This window comes from Pelmatolapia mariae, linkage group LG12 (assembly GCF_036321145.2).
Source record: "Pelmatolapia mariae isolate MD_Pm_ZW linkage group LG12, Pm_UMD_F_2, whole genome shotgun sequence".
Taxonomy (NCBI): Eukaryota; Metazoa; Chordata; class Actinopteri; order Cichliformes; family Cichlidae; genus Pelmatolapia; species Pelmatolapia mariae.
This window is the reverse complement of record NC_086237.1, coordinates 15,789,987-15,804,865: the sequence shown is the minus strand read 5'-3', so window position 1 is coordinate 15,804,865 and position 14,879 is coordinate 15,789,987. Positions and strand designations below refer to the sequence as shown.

At 40.1% G+C, this 14,879-nt stretch overlaps 1 protein-coding gene across 4 annotated transcripts; it reads left to right on the top strand.

The window, feature by feature from the left end:
- Positions 1-655: 655 nt before the first annotated feature.
- Positions 656-14,879, top strand: zbtb34 (zinc finger and BTB domain containing 34). Of its 4 annotated transcripts, none has more exons than XM_063490218.1 (3): positions 656-935; positions 7,242-7,304; positions 8,342-14,879. In XM_063490218.1, the coding sequence occupies exons 2-3, from the start codon at positions 7,302-7,304 to the stop codon at positions 9,902-9,904; spliced, it is 1,566 nt and encodes a 521-aa protein (XP_063346288.1). In that variant the 5' UTR covers positions 656-935; positions 7,242-7,301; the 3' UTR covers positions 9,905-14,879. The 4 variants fall into 4 exon arrangements, with proteins under 4 accessions (XP_063346288.1, XP_063346287.1, XP_063346291.1 ...); XM_063490221.1 differs by having other exon boundaries at positions 901-935; positions 7,247-7,304; XM_063490219.1 differs by having other exon boundaries at positions 925-1,018.

Below are 14,879 nucleotides of genomic sequence, written 5' to 3'. Positions count from 1 at the left end.
GACTCCCTTGCTATCCTGATGTACCTTAACCTTTTGAAAGCTGCGCGTCACTGTGAGAGGTCGAGATTGTGTTTCATCAATTTAGTCTCTGGCGCCCCTTTGTGGTAGAAGTGAATTAATGGTTTTTAATGTATAACGCCAGATTATCGTAGACTTAAAAGAAGTATTAACAAAGCACGTTGGAAAAATATAATAAAGTAAAAATATATATACATATATTATCAACTATTATGAATGCAGAGTTGATTAAAGCTGTCGAAGCAGTTTGATTCGGATCAAACGAGACAGAGTTTAAGACACTTGGTAATAATGCAGATGTTTTGGTAATAATCTTATGCTTCTAAACTAAACAATAAAATGTGTGTGTGTATGTGTGTGTTTGTGTGTCGCTGCCTGCGTGAAAATGTGTGTGTGCGTGTGTGTGTGCATCTTGGGGGCGGAGGTGGGGGTCTCTACACAGCTGGAAAGTGCCGGTACAACTTGATTCCAATAAAGCAAACGATAGTTTTACCAAATTTACAAGATTTACTTTATAGAGCTTAGCGAAAGTGAAAGCACGCGAATCTGACGTACACCGTCGCGTTATGGGCGTAGTCGTATAAGAGAATGTATAGCCACGTTATCTGTAGAAAACAATCAGAGCGCGACTGTGGGTTACTTTACATTTATTTTTCCGCCTGTGCGCATCCTCCATCACGTTCTATACTGGGAACACGATGTTACAGTATGCAACGCTGACATGAAGCAAGGGAGGGGCTGCTGCAAACCACACTGATAGAATGAATGTAAAGAGCCTAAAGAACACTTCCTGTTGATGCAAAAATTGCAGCAGCAACTGTCTGACACATCTGGACTGGAGAGGGGGGGAGGCCTGGCTGTAGCGTTAGCGAACCACTGAGGGGAATGGACAACGTTTAATGCTAATCTGCAAGACGGTGAGTTTGGTGGACTTAAGATCTGGCATGGACTGGTGACCATAAATACGTTTGTAAAGTCGGCTCTTCTGTGCTCTCGCAGTGTGAGTAATGAGGAGTTATTACCCGCGACCGCTAGCAACTAATTGCTAGTTAACGTTAGCTCCTAGCTAGCACTGGTCGCTACTGAGCGGTTGCTCCTAAAGCTAGTTCTGTTAGCATAAGCTAACTAGCATGATACCGCTTTCATATGACAGCCTACATAGTTTGTGCCCGTGTTCGACGTTGTTGCCTAGTTAAATCGTGTGAGGGTGTCAAGCTTTTTTAAAGCCACAGAAAACGTGTTCAGCTTGTTAGCTTACACAGGAATAAAGTCTCTGTGAAAGTTATGTATTTTTTCTGGAATAAAGCTCGATTCTAGGGTAGCTAATGTGGCTAGTTAGCCGCTGCTTGAGTGGTGCTTGATACTTTTGGATGTCTCGGCCCGGTGAACCGAAGCAAATTTGTAACCCACCTTAATCTAACTAGAAGATACCGCAGAAGTGAGAAGCAGGGGAAATGTAAACAGAAAGCCGGTGGCTGTAAATTGTCAAGCTAGCGCTAACATTAGCTGCTCCTCAGAGTAGACCCCCCCCCCTCCAAATCAGTAACTACCAACGAAGCGTTTGCATTAAAGTTTGAGACACTCTGCATTTGCTCCGCAATGGAAAGACATATGCATGTGCGGTTAGATAGACGCTGCATGCTAATATTCTCCCATGCACATACCAGGCTGACACAGGTAAAGGGAGCTCATAATAAGTTAACGCACCAAATTAGCTGTAACGGTACGATTTATTTTTAACCCTATTGTTCGTACCCAGGGTGGCATCGGTCCCCCATGTATTTTACATATCAGATAGTAGCCTGCATCTAATTTCGTTTTCATAAGGCAGGTTTTAAACATAAAGACTAAAGAACATATCAATGTAGCAGGGCTCTTTGGAAAAGTCGGTGCCTACTAACTCTTAGTGATGTTACAACTGTGTAGGGCAAAGTGCAGAGACATCATGGCGAGCTGTCAGACACATTATAAGAAATACCTGGGTTCATTGTCACCAAGCACTTGTGCTTATTGCTGTTATCTTATATTTTCCATTTAAATATATTCATAATTTACAAAGAAACCGCCAACTTGTGTTATTCGTTAATAACTATATCGGAAAACAGTAGTAATATCTTATATATTACGAGTCATGTTAGAACAGAGTGGGACTAATACAGTTAGAGTTGGCAATATGGTTTAAACCGGCCCAACTGTCCTCTTTTGTTTTTTTTTGCTTTGCTTTCTGTTTTGGAGAAGCAGCAATATTGCGTTATGAAACACAAGACAGTTAGCAGGAGAGTTAGCTGTGTACATTGTTATATGTTAAAACAGGGCTCTGTGTTGTAACCTGGTCATTTAGAAAATTATTGGGGTATAAATATAGTGACTGCCTGTAGTAATTTTGTCTGTTTCAGTTACATTACAGTGCCATGCAAATTTCATAATAATAATAATTTCTCCACTGTGTCATGATTTGTGATGTTTATCTCTCAGTTCTTTATATAAGTGCTACTGTGTTGATGTTCTTTTATATTATAACCTAAACTGTAATATTTTCTCATGCATTTCCTTAAATTGTCTTATTAAATTGTACAGTATTTATAACAAAGTAAAATGTAGACATTCGATAACTGCTTTGCTACCATCAGTAGTTGTAACAGTGTAAGAACTGTAGATTTGCTCCAGGTATAAATACAGTGTAGTGAAGTGATGGCTCAGCTAATTGCTGCTGGTCATTAAAAGTGCTGTTCACATGATGTAGAAAATTTGTCAGGGAATGCGTGACAACTGATTCAGAAAAGGAAAAGTCATAAAGTATTGTTGTGTGTGCGAACTGGGTTGCCTTTTAACTAAACCTGGCACAAACAGTTTGTGCAAATTTTACTGGACAAGGTTGTGTGTGGATCAATAATTGTTGTAACAATGCAATAGTGATAAAGATTATACTGCTTGAAACCCTGTTTATTCCCCCCTAAATGATGACGCATTTGTAAGGAAAATGCATGTGTGGGTTGAGCTGCCGAGTCAAGTTTGTTGGTTGCACCCATGAAAAACTTGACAGAGTGGTTTTTATCATAGACTACCTCCAGAATTTGGGAGTGGAGAGGGTTGAATGGGCTTCCTGCAGTCCTGACCCGAATCCTGTTAAACACTTGTGTGATAAACTTGGTTGTGCAGTTTGTGCCAGAGTGATCAACACAGCCCCTCTGGCTCACCAATGCTGGTTTAAGCATGGGATGCCATCCCACAGCAATGTGTAGTCAAGTTGGTCACCAGCATGAGGAGTGGGTGGCAGGCTGTTCTGGCTATGTATGGTTCTTCCAGATGCTACTGAGTCCCCAGTTTGTTGAATTAAGCCCCTTTTCCATTAGGATCGACTTGGCACAGTTTGCCACAGTTTCCAGGGTTTTCCATTAGGTCCAAGTACCTGGTACCAGGTACTTTTTTTAGTACCTGCTCGGCCAGGTTTCCAGGCAATCCAAGCAAGTACTAAAATGTCACGTCGTCAGACTGCATGCCACCGATTAGCTGGTCAGTAGTGTCACTAGGATGAGTCATGAGAGCATCTAGTTGACGAAAATCAAAACCGCCATTTTTGAAACCCGGGAACGGGGGAAATGGCTACAAAAAACAACGCCGTTTTCCGCGAGTCTCATAAAAAGCCACAGACCAAACACCAGGTATGTTCTTGCCTCGACGTCCACCTTTGTTGTAACATTCCTGTCGCATATTAATTATGTCGTGGCACGCTTCTACACGTTGCCATGATAACGACTGCACGCATCAGGAGGCACTAAATTGTAATGGAAAACCGGTTGATCTGAGAAGAGTCGAGTCCATCCGAGTAGGTACTTATGGAAAATGCTTTAATTAATTGTAGAACTGCCAATAACTCTCATTTCTTCATATTTTAATTATCCAATCTAATAAACAACACCAAACAAGAGTCAATTACAGAATAAGCTGTTTGGCACTGACAGAGAAGATTTGCCAAGTTTTTTATGGGTGCAACGCATATACTCATCTCTGCTGCTCAACCCCAAATTGCATTTTCTATAGGAACGTGGCACCATTTAAGAGGAAATAAGCAAACTTTACAAAATTACAAGATGTATTGCAAAGAAGCATTGTTACAGTAAAGAATTAATCGACTAAACACAAATATCCTTACCTTTTGTGCTAAGGTTAGTTACTCTTAACTAAATTCTTCAGCTGCTGCTTGTAGTGAATGCATATGATGAAAAAGGAGCGGGTAACATTAACCTCCTCGTATGTTATCTTGAATCTTATCTTTGGGGAGCACACTGTCACCAACAAGTCATGTGAATGCGTACATTGCTGTATGATTGTGTTAGTCAATTGTTCCTCATTAGTGGTTTATGAATGTAAGTATTTTGTGTGTGTGTGTGTGGGGAGGGGTGCAGTAAGATTATAGATGTGGATGGTTTCTACTATAAAGTTCTCCACTGTGTTCATCTGATAAGCATGTGAGTAGGCAGAAATGAAGGATGAGCATTTTCTTGATTTCCACTTATGTACTGCAAACAAATTTAATAAGCGAAGACACCCAAAGGCTAAGCATCCAATATTTAGCTCTGCTTTCTGATATTTTACTAAGCCTTAACGTTTTTCAGAATGTGCCTTATTTTCACTCCTAAGAGTCACATCGTACCCTCCCCTAGGTGTATCACAATCTAGTTTATTTTTGTGTATCTATACATATATATATATATTTTTTAAAATCTCATTAAAAATGCTCCCCGAGCCTTTTGCTTGTGAGGCACTTCTGTGCTGATGTTGAAGAAAGCATACAGTGTTTGCCTGCTGACTTAGACTTTCAGTGAAATGGCAGCATTTTAGAATCCAAACTTTGTGTGACATCTTTCCATCACTGTTACGCTGATGTTTTGGTTATGTACAATATCCCTTTCTTTTTTTACCTGCCTACATGAAGCAGCTGTATCAGATTGGTCTATTACCAGACAAGGAACTTGAGCCACAGATGGAATTTTTGAGCTGAGTTTAAACATTTTCAGCTTTCCCATGTGAGCCAAGCATGTGACCCTCACTCAGCATGTGCATCTCAACTACTGAGCATGCATTCTTTGGCTGCCCTTCCACTTGGCTCCATCTCACATGCATGCTGTTGGCAGCCATTGCTAGTTTTTTTTTTTTTTTTTTTGCGTATGTGTATGAAGATGTTGTATTTGAATGCTGCCTATGGAGGAAGTGAAACTAATGCATGTCTGCTTTAGGGTTCTTTATGTTTTGTTACCACTTCTCCTTTCCTAAACCAGGATGAGGACATATGGTTTGTTGGACAGGTGTCTTGGCACGCTTTGACAACTAGATAAAGTGTTTATGTTCCCAAAGTGCTGACAGGGACTAAATGCACAGAAGATCATGCTGAATTGCCAGCAAGGGGGCAGGAGGGATGGAGGAGGTGCAGAGGGATAGATTATTTAAGGGCAGATGGAGTTGAGAGGGAGGAAGTCTATTCTGGAGAACTGACACACCAGTTAAGGTTTGCAAGATAAATGTTTTCGCTTTTACAAACAGAAGTGTTCCCAGTGTTGTTTAACTAGTTTGTCTAGGAAGGCAGGATTTCCATTTGTTGATACTTTTTAATCCACCTTAAATCAATATATTATTGTTGAAGCTTAGTGTGCCAGTTGTCAACATTGGCCCCTCCACTTTGAGGAGGGCATGAAAGTGAAACCCTGAAAGTTGTAACTCTTATGTTGTAAACCTTTTAATTTAGCTATTGGAGGTGTGCTCATCAAGAAAGAAAAGCTCAAACAGCAAATTAAAAAAACGGTTAACTTCCTCATGCTCATGTTAGGTATGAAAAAAGATTTTTCTTTTTAAGAACGGTTATCTTGCGCTCATCTTCCAGGCAGAACCAGATTTTCTTCTTTCTCTGCCAAACGAGGTATAGACATATCTTTATGGCACGACTAACTGCCTGATATAGTACAATGCAGTCAGTGTATGCGGGACACAGGAACATAATCTCTCTATCACTTTCATTTCTTAGAGTTACTTTACTTTCAACTCCCTCTTTACTAGCAGCAGCGAGTAAGTAGTAAATGTAAGGAACTTTAAAGACATTAAACTATAGGATAAAGCATGGGAAATTGAAATTCTCTATTCAATAATAATTACACTTTATTAACTTTACATGTTGCCTGCCAAGAAAATAACCAAGACATTCAGCACTCCTACTTCACACTACTATGCACTATACAGTACTTGAGCAGCTCCCTAGAAATAAATGTAGACATTTTTGCCTAATTGTCCACCAGACTCTGGTAGGCAACTTTGGTCAAAAATGGAAGCAGTTTTGAACAAAATGTTTTAAATTAACATCAACCAGTTTTCGAGATGATTCAAAATTCATAGCTGAATCAGCAAGTTGTCCATTTCCTAAGGTATTTCCACTATCGTGTTTGAGTGTTGTTATGATGTTGTTTTCTTGAAAAGCTGTCTCTGGTCTGTTTGACTTTACTTTCAATATATACCTCTCCTTGTTTCGCCAAAGCACATTTTTCCAGAAAGTGTGATGTTGTATTTACTGTCAGGCCTTAGTTTGCAAAGGCTGTTACCTAGCTTGCTTCCCATGCAGGTCAAGTTCATTGTGTCGCTTTATAACTGTAAACGCATGTCAGCAGAGCAGCAAGTCTGGACAAACTGGCAGCTGTTTGAGCTCACTTGTAGCCGTTTGTACTTACAGTGAAATGACTTTTTCTTCTCTGAGGTTTTTACGTCATTTTTTTCTGAAGATTTTAGAGAGCTTTTTAGATCTTTCCATGATAATGCTACATTCTTCAGAGCTGAAAGAATGAAATCAGATTCCACATTGTTCATTTTCAAAGCACCAACCATCCAGACATTACTTCAAAAACATGGTTTCATCTCATTGTCTTCTTTTGACCATATCTGTTGAAATGAATTGTTTGTTTGGTGGTTTATCTGCAACTGAGCAGTACAGTTGCAAGTGCTCTGGCCAGGACTAACTTCCCTTCATCATAATTACTGACATTTGGGATCTTTTTGGTTTCTGTCCATCTGGGTTTTAGATATACGTTTACAGTAGGCTCAGGTGTTGTCAACAAATGTAGTCTCTTATCTTCTCTCTGCTTCACATGTCCTGCTGCACTAATGTCCAAGAAATTGATAGAACGTTTTTAGAGGAGACGTTCCCAAATTGAAACTAAAGCGAGTTGATGTGTCATCCACAGCACAGACAGACTGGGAAAACCTGACAGAGGATTATCTAACAGTCACATCAGAAGAAATAAATGGTAAATGGACCAGTTCTTATATAGCACTTTTCTACTCAAAACACTCCATAAAACATGCCTCATTCATCCAGAGTTTCTTTCTACACCTTAGTGTGTTCAATCTAAAATTCACACACATTCACACTACACTGAACAACTTGGAGAGCAACTTGGGGTTCCGTATCTTGCCCAAGGATACTTTGGCCAGCAGACTGGATCATTCAGGCTTTGAACCACCGACTTTCCAATTAGTAGGTAACCTGCTTTACCTCGTGATCCACAGCCAACCCAAAGCCATGGCTGAGAATCTGATAATTGCCTCGTTGCTGTAATTTATTGCAGGGGCACTGTTTTGGCAAAAATTTAAGTGAGCTACGTGGTTCAACCAAGCATCTTTTTTCACATTGTATTAAGCACTCAGTTTGTGCTACTTTTAAACAGCATGTGTGTGCACATACAGGTTGAGAAATGGCTATTAAGAAATGGCTTTGGTAAGGTACCTAAGTTAAAATTTGACATGTCACAATCAGTCCAGCAACTGGCAGCGACAGTTGCATTCCCAGACAACCGTGTGTGTGTGTGCATGGAGTGCACCCAAAAACCAACTGGTAGTCAATTCAGCCAGTTGCCTGTAGTAGATATATTAGTCTAGTCACCCTAATGCATATGTAATTAACACAATTATTATTCACATATTCATGTTGGTGGTTAATGCCAATGAGAAAAGCATGAAAACTTGAATGTTTGAAGGTTGTTAGGGTAAAGAGTGAACTTGAAAGAAATTGGAATCTATCCATCCATTTTCTCCTGCTTGTCTGATAGTGGAGTTTATTTTTTGTTAAATTTTAAAAATGCTTTGAGGAGCAGTTTAAACCTTCTTAACATTATAATGTTAATGAAGGTATGATTTAGTGCAGGGCTTGAATGACATGGCATTAGTTTCTGCACAAAGCCGAGTGTATACATGGCCCAGTGCTTTTTTGTACCTTGAAGCTATTAAAATGTTGCAGTTTAATATTACTACATCTGATATTTTGTCTTTTTTCTTCTCCCATCAGGCTGTCAACAAACTGGAGAAACGTATACAAGAAATGGACGACGGCAGCTACATCGAGTTTGATGTGCCGGAGTTCAGCAACACTGTTCTGACCCAACTCAATGAGTTGCGGCTGCAAGGGAAGCTGTGCGACATCATTGTTCACGTTCAGGGCCAGCCCTTTCGAGCCCACAAGGCCGTGCTGGCAGCTAGTTCACCCTACTTCCGTGACCACTCAGCTTTGAGCACCATGAGTGGCCTTTCCATTTCGGTCATCAAAAGCCCTGAGGTGTTTGAACAGCTTCTTGCTTTCTGCTACACAGGTCACATGTCCCTGCAGCTCAAAGATATTATCAGTTTTCTCACCGCTGCCAGCTTTCTGCAAATGCAGGCAATCATTGACAAGTGCACCCAAATCCTGGAGAGCCTCCATTCCAAGATCAGCCTCCCAGTTAGTGTCAGCAGCCCAGAGAAAGACAGCTTGCAGACTAGCCGCAACGGGGTCAATGACAGCAACCTCTTCATAAATCCCACCCAGATCTCCCCCCCTTACTACTCCCGACAGAGTCAGGCAGGGAATGAAGTGCGCTTGGAGCTGGGAGGAAAAAGCCTGGGCCGGGTGAGACAGCAGCAAGAGGAAGGCCACTCGGATCGTGGCAGTAGTGATAGTGTGTCAGAGCACGATGCGCCCGTGGAGGGAGAAACAGAGCAAGTGGAACTGATTGGCAAAGATGGGCAAGTAACAGATGTGCATGTGAAGATAGAAAAGACAGATAGGCCCACTTACTCAGACAGTTCCTCAGCTGGTGATGATGGCTATCACACAGAGTTGGTGGATGGAGACCAGGTAGTGGCTGTCACTGTGGGCTCTTATGGTCCTGTAATCCAGCCTGCTTCCTATTCTTACTCAGGGCTGTCCTCCCCGTGCTTTGTCAACCTCAGCAACACCAGTCCTTCCCGCTCCATTCTCAGTGGCTTCAGAGGTGGCCGAGCCAGGGCAAAGCGCCCGTTGGCTATCCCCGCAGGGGTGCTGAGTCATATTAAACCAGGCTCAGACGATGGCGAATCAACTGTGGGACCCACAGGGTTGGAGAACGATGTGCGAGAACGTAGCCTACGGAGCCAGTGGTACCCTTACAATGAGAGACTCATTTGCATCTACTGTGGAAAGACCTTCAATCAGAAAGGGAGCCTGGACCGTCACATGCGCCTGCACATGGGAATCACCCCATTTGTTTGTAAATTCTGTGGCAAGAAGTACACAAGGAAAGACCAGCTGGAGTACCACATCCGTGGCCACACGGACAACAAGCCCTTTCACTGTCAGATCTGTGGAAAATGCTTCCCATTTCAGGGCACCCTTAACCAGCACCTGAGGAAGAAGCACCTGGGAGCATCAGAGGGCAGCAATCACATGGACTCTCCAGAGAGGATGGAGGGAAGCTCAGGTCAGAAGGACCAAGAAGATACATCTGAGGGGATGGCCTTTGAGGCACAATATGCAGAAGAGGCACCAGCCAATGAAATGGAGGAGAGTTCAAAGTGCAGTCCAGAGGAGGCTCAAGCATCAAGATGTGATTTTTAGGTCCTGCTTCAGGTTAAGGAAGCTTTAAGAAATGTTTATTTCAGCGCAATTTAAAGGACTCTCCTCTTTTTGAATCAGCTCCCGCTACTATGGACCTTTCTTTCATCGAGGGTTTCTGTCAGTTTTGTGAAAGTTAGATGCTAAATACAGAGAGAAAATGGGTGCTTTATAGAAATCGGATTCTTTCAAGTAAAGGGAGTAACGACTTACTATTTTTAAGGTGGTCCCAATAATCAAGACCCCCGGATTGATTTCTCTTTTTATCTTTCCATGTTTTTTAAAACATATTTACAGAGTTATATAGGCATGTTGCAATAATTGATAATGTGAAAGCTCTGGTAAGATGCTTGTCATATCACCTTTTTACCTAACCTGTTTTTGCACATGTGGCCACAGGAGGCCACTTACACACAAGGAATGATTTTTCTGCCAGTGCAAAGCTTCGTGTGACATATCCGTTCAATACCTCATGATGCAACTACATACTCATAACAGACAGTATTTTAACTTAAATGAAACTCACCAGGTTCTACCTCATAGCCAAGAACCTACCAGGCACAGATGTGTTCAACGTTTAAAATCCGTTCTAGGTTTTTTGTACAGTATCTTATTGCCAAACCCTGTAAAGAATATTCTTTCAACACAAAGCCTTGATACTTAGGGGAAATATTCCTTGCTGATTGTATGGATTAGGGACAAAGTCCTTGTCAAATGTTTCATGGTTAGCCAGGATAACATGATTAAGAAGGTGCTATGTTATGAGTAGAAAGCTTGCTGGCCTACTTGTGTGCTATTGGGCAAATATGGAGAGCAGAGTAAGAGAAATTTCTCTTTTATTTTTCAAGATAAAATTTTTTTTCTTCAAAACACTTCAGGATTTTATCTCTCATCACTACTGGAGATCTCACTCTGTCAGCCTAGGCGTGGTTTTAGATGCTGCCATCCATGTAATGGATGAATCTCATCCATACAGTGAAGTAATTTGTATTCCTCTATATCCCCTGTATGAGGTTTATTCAGAACTATTGTATATGTTTTTGTTTTTTCCTGGGGTAGGCTTCCAGTTTGATACTCAGTGTCTAACAGAGGCAGGGAGTACTCATTGTAAACTCAGCACACCAGGAACAGCTCTGGATGTGTTCACCTAAATCACTATAATATACTAGTCTGAACAATATGCAAGCAGAAAGAACAAAGGAATCTCAGCCATTGTGACATGGTTTTTCTTCCATTATTTGAAAGAGCTATGGGTTTGTTTTCCATTGTGTCTACAATTGGACAGTTGATCTGTAATATTCATTTTCTGCATTGTTCAGGGTCAGGTGCAGACTTGTAACACGTTTTCCTCATTTTGTCAAGCCTACTTTTTGGCATTGTCAAGGTTAAGAGGTAAATGTTTTAAGAGGTAGCTGATGATCCAAAGTATCGATGCACTTTGCAGAGTTAGCGGTTTGGGTGAGTGCTGTCCCAGTGATAAAATGTGTTAATTTGTCTTAATTGTGATGATTTTTACTCTGAGTAAAAATGTCTTGAGCTTTGATGAGACTCTGCAATCACATAAATACTTTTGGCTACAAGTCACGTATATGGTAACATTGCATTTTATCTATACTATTTGAATTACGGGGATGGGGTGTTGTGGGAATATAGAGATTTATTTCCATTGTGATTTAAAAATCCATATTCACATTTAAAAGGCACTTAAAAGGCCTGGTTGATGATTAGAATTTGCTAATTTAAAGCTCAGCTGGGTGGTTCCTTTTGTGCTATTTTTGCTTTCTTACTTGCCATCCAGCTGGTTAATGCCTTTATTTTTGAAGAGCACCTGCTTTATGCTTTTATTTTGTCCCAACTGGTCCATGCTGAATTTGTGTCAATGCATTGAGAATTGATTGACTATTTTATAGTTTTCATATTATTTCCTACGTTGTGTGCATTTGGTGGGAGAATCTTGTGTTTTGTTGCTTATGTCAGATTTTATATCAAGAGTGCAGTCCTTTTTATTCCTTTGAATGTGCATTCGTCGTCTTTACTCATCGACAAACCAAAATTTGGATAATTTTGCAAAATCGGTATAGCTAGCTTTTCATTGTCTTTAGTGTACGAATTTGTCACAAACACTCTTAATCATCATCATCAATGTCTGTCAGCATGTACAGTACTTTTTTAGATGAATGTTTTCCAAGTCAAGTATATTTCTGTCAGCGGGCGATGCGCGCAGGGTTGCCAGCTGATCTGACCTCAACAAAATCAGTTTCTGATTCATGTTAACCTCACTACGATAATTCTTGCCCTTTGTTTGAAGACAAAAAAACAACAAGCATTTCTTCTTGGAATATTTTCAGCAAGGTTTTGTGAATAGGGTACAAACTGCTAAAATATTTTTGTGCCAAAAGACAACACCAAAGACTAATAGGGGATGATTTTTTTTTTTTTCCGGTAAATTTTGGCTGGATTGTGTAATTGAATGCTCGTTAGAAAAAATAGGTTCTTAATTTAATGTAAGACTAATTCATTGCAATTTGCAAAAGAATGTATGTTTCCCAGCTTATAACAATCACTTGTGTAGAAAATAAATAAATGAACAAGCAGAAATTAAGTAGCAGAGTCATAAATAACATAACAATACTAAGCCATAAAAACAAGGTATAAAAGTTGTGCAGTAGGTAATGTAATTGTTTAAAGCCAGTGTAAAAAAGAGAGACTGCTTCACAACAAGTGGCATCTTAAACTTAGTGCCTTGCCACAAGCTTTATGTTTTAGATTCTGGCACTTGGATTTTTGTGCCTCTTTACTTTTGGAATGGATTAAAATGAAAGATTATGATGAAATATGGCTGCATCTTTTATTGTGAAGTGGAGCCAAGAATGAATAGAAATTAAGTCATGTCATTCTTGTCCATTTTGTACTAGTCTACTTAAGCTCTGCCCCTAATTTTCACTTGCTATCACTGGATTTTTATTTTATTTTATTAATCTGTGACATGATGGGCAACTGATTTTAAAGCGTAACTGATTTTGTAGCATTTGATTACAATCGGATGAGGCAAACTTGTTCCCTGCAAGCCGCTGCCCCATAGTCAGAGGCTATACTAAATCCCCTCCTCTTTAACGACCGAGGACAATCTAAGCAATGTACTGTAGTTTATGCGTTTAAGTAGAGACAGGAGATGCATGAGAACAGACAGGATATTTAGCTGATAGTAAACTGAGTATTTGTGCAGAAAAATATCTTACCTACATATACTGTAGCTGAATTGCACGCTGCTCAGCCAAAAAATTGTGTACAATTGCCAAGTTTTTAAAACTTTTTTTTTTCCTGTCATTGATTGTGCACTTACTTTTTGTTGTTGTTTTTTGGTTAAAAGTACATACCAGTTCTATCCGATGAGTCTCCTTTATCTCTGTAGTTACCTGTTAGGGACTCAGTTATCTCAAAGGCCTCAATCACTTGTGTAAGGACCTCTCCCCTCGAATGGTGCTTTGAGATTCAGTTTTCTGTCCTCAGTAAGTCCATGTTTTTGTTGTAGGTGAACAGGGGCGTAATTGTTTAAATGTTATCCATGTATCATAGTTATGTACGTGGCAGTACACACCTACAAAAACCAACTAAACTTGATAGACACTCGAATCGACCCTCTTTGTCAGCTTGTAGTTCCACCTCGCTGAGAGGGACAGGATATGCATTTTGGGCCACAAGTATTCAAAAAGAAGTGTTTACAAGGCTGTCAGACTACTTTGTGTTTTTTTTTCTTTGTTTTTTTGATAATTTTTTTTTTTGCAAACTTGCAACTCGTCCTGTTCCTTTTGTAAGAAACTCACTTCAGGTAGTTTACAAACACTGATACAGGCTTAGAAAAGAAATCGTAAGTCTTCCATAGCTTTTCTGTCAGTTTCTGTCCACTGTGTATTTTTTTTATTTTTTTTTTTGAAAAAAGAGAAGCAATAACCTTTTTGAAAGTGAAAGTGGTGTATTGGGATCATCAAACCTTTTGAAATATTGGCCTGTCATGTATCAAACAAACTGAAAGTCAGGGAGCTGTTGAATTGAAGTAGGACCAGGACAATTTGATATCGATTTATTTTTTATATATTTTCTGAAACTCTGAACAGGTTGACTTCTTGTTTTTAGAAAAAAAAATATGAAAGTGAAAACGCGGTTGAAATGCTCAATTGAAAATCCAGTGGTAGTTGGTAAACTGCAACACGAGAACTGAGCGCGTGATTCAGTCATCAAACTCAGTGGCACTGTTCAGAGTTGCACCTCCAGCTGAGTGAAATAATGAAAGGGATTTTGGGCTATATAGCCACTGTTTGGGAGCGGGCTCTCTGTTGCTATGTTGAAGTTCAGTGGTCTCCTTTTGCTCCTCAGGCTCCGAGACAGTAGGTGCAGTTGTTCAGGATCAGAGGGGACGTTTTCAGTCTACCTGTTGTTCCTTTTCGTTTTTGAATCCCCCCTAACTCTGCACTTGTATGTCTCTGGTTCGTGTGCATTTGGTGACAAGGCAAAAAAACAACATAAAAAAAAAAAAGTAGAACTCAGGGTATATAGCATTAAAAGTGGTCTCACTGGACATACGTTCTACCATATGTCCGTAGTATAATTGTGCACTTCTCTTCAGGTGGGGAAACAAGTCCTCAGTCAGTTGTTCCCAAACATTCTGCCTCAAGGTCTCAATGAGCCCATATTTTCCACAGAGCTGAAGCATGAGGTGCACTGGAGCCCACGAACTGAACCATGATAGCAGAAATGCCTCCGCTCCTGTTTTGTCCACTCTACACACAACCTCACAACCCAACTGTGAACCTCAGAACTCTACTGTTTTGTACAACTATGAAGTAAATGAAGCTAGCTAGAGCTGATGTTGTATCTATTGCCATTTATGAATTTATTTTATAGCATGAAATAAAATATATTTATTCAAATTATATATTTTACTCATAATCATTCAGTGCTGCTTCATTTTGGTTCTTAA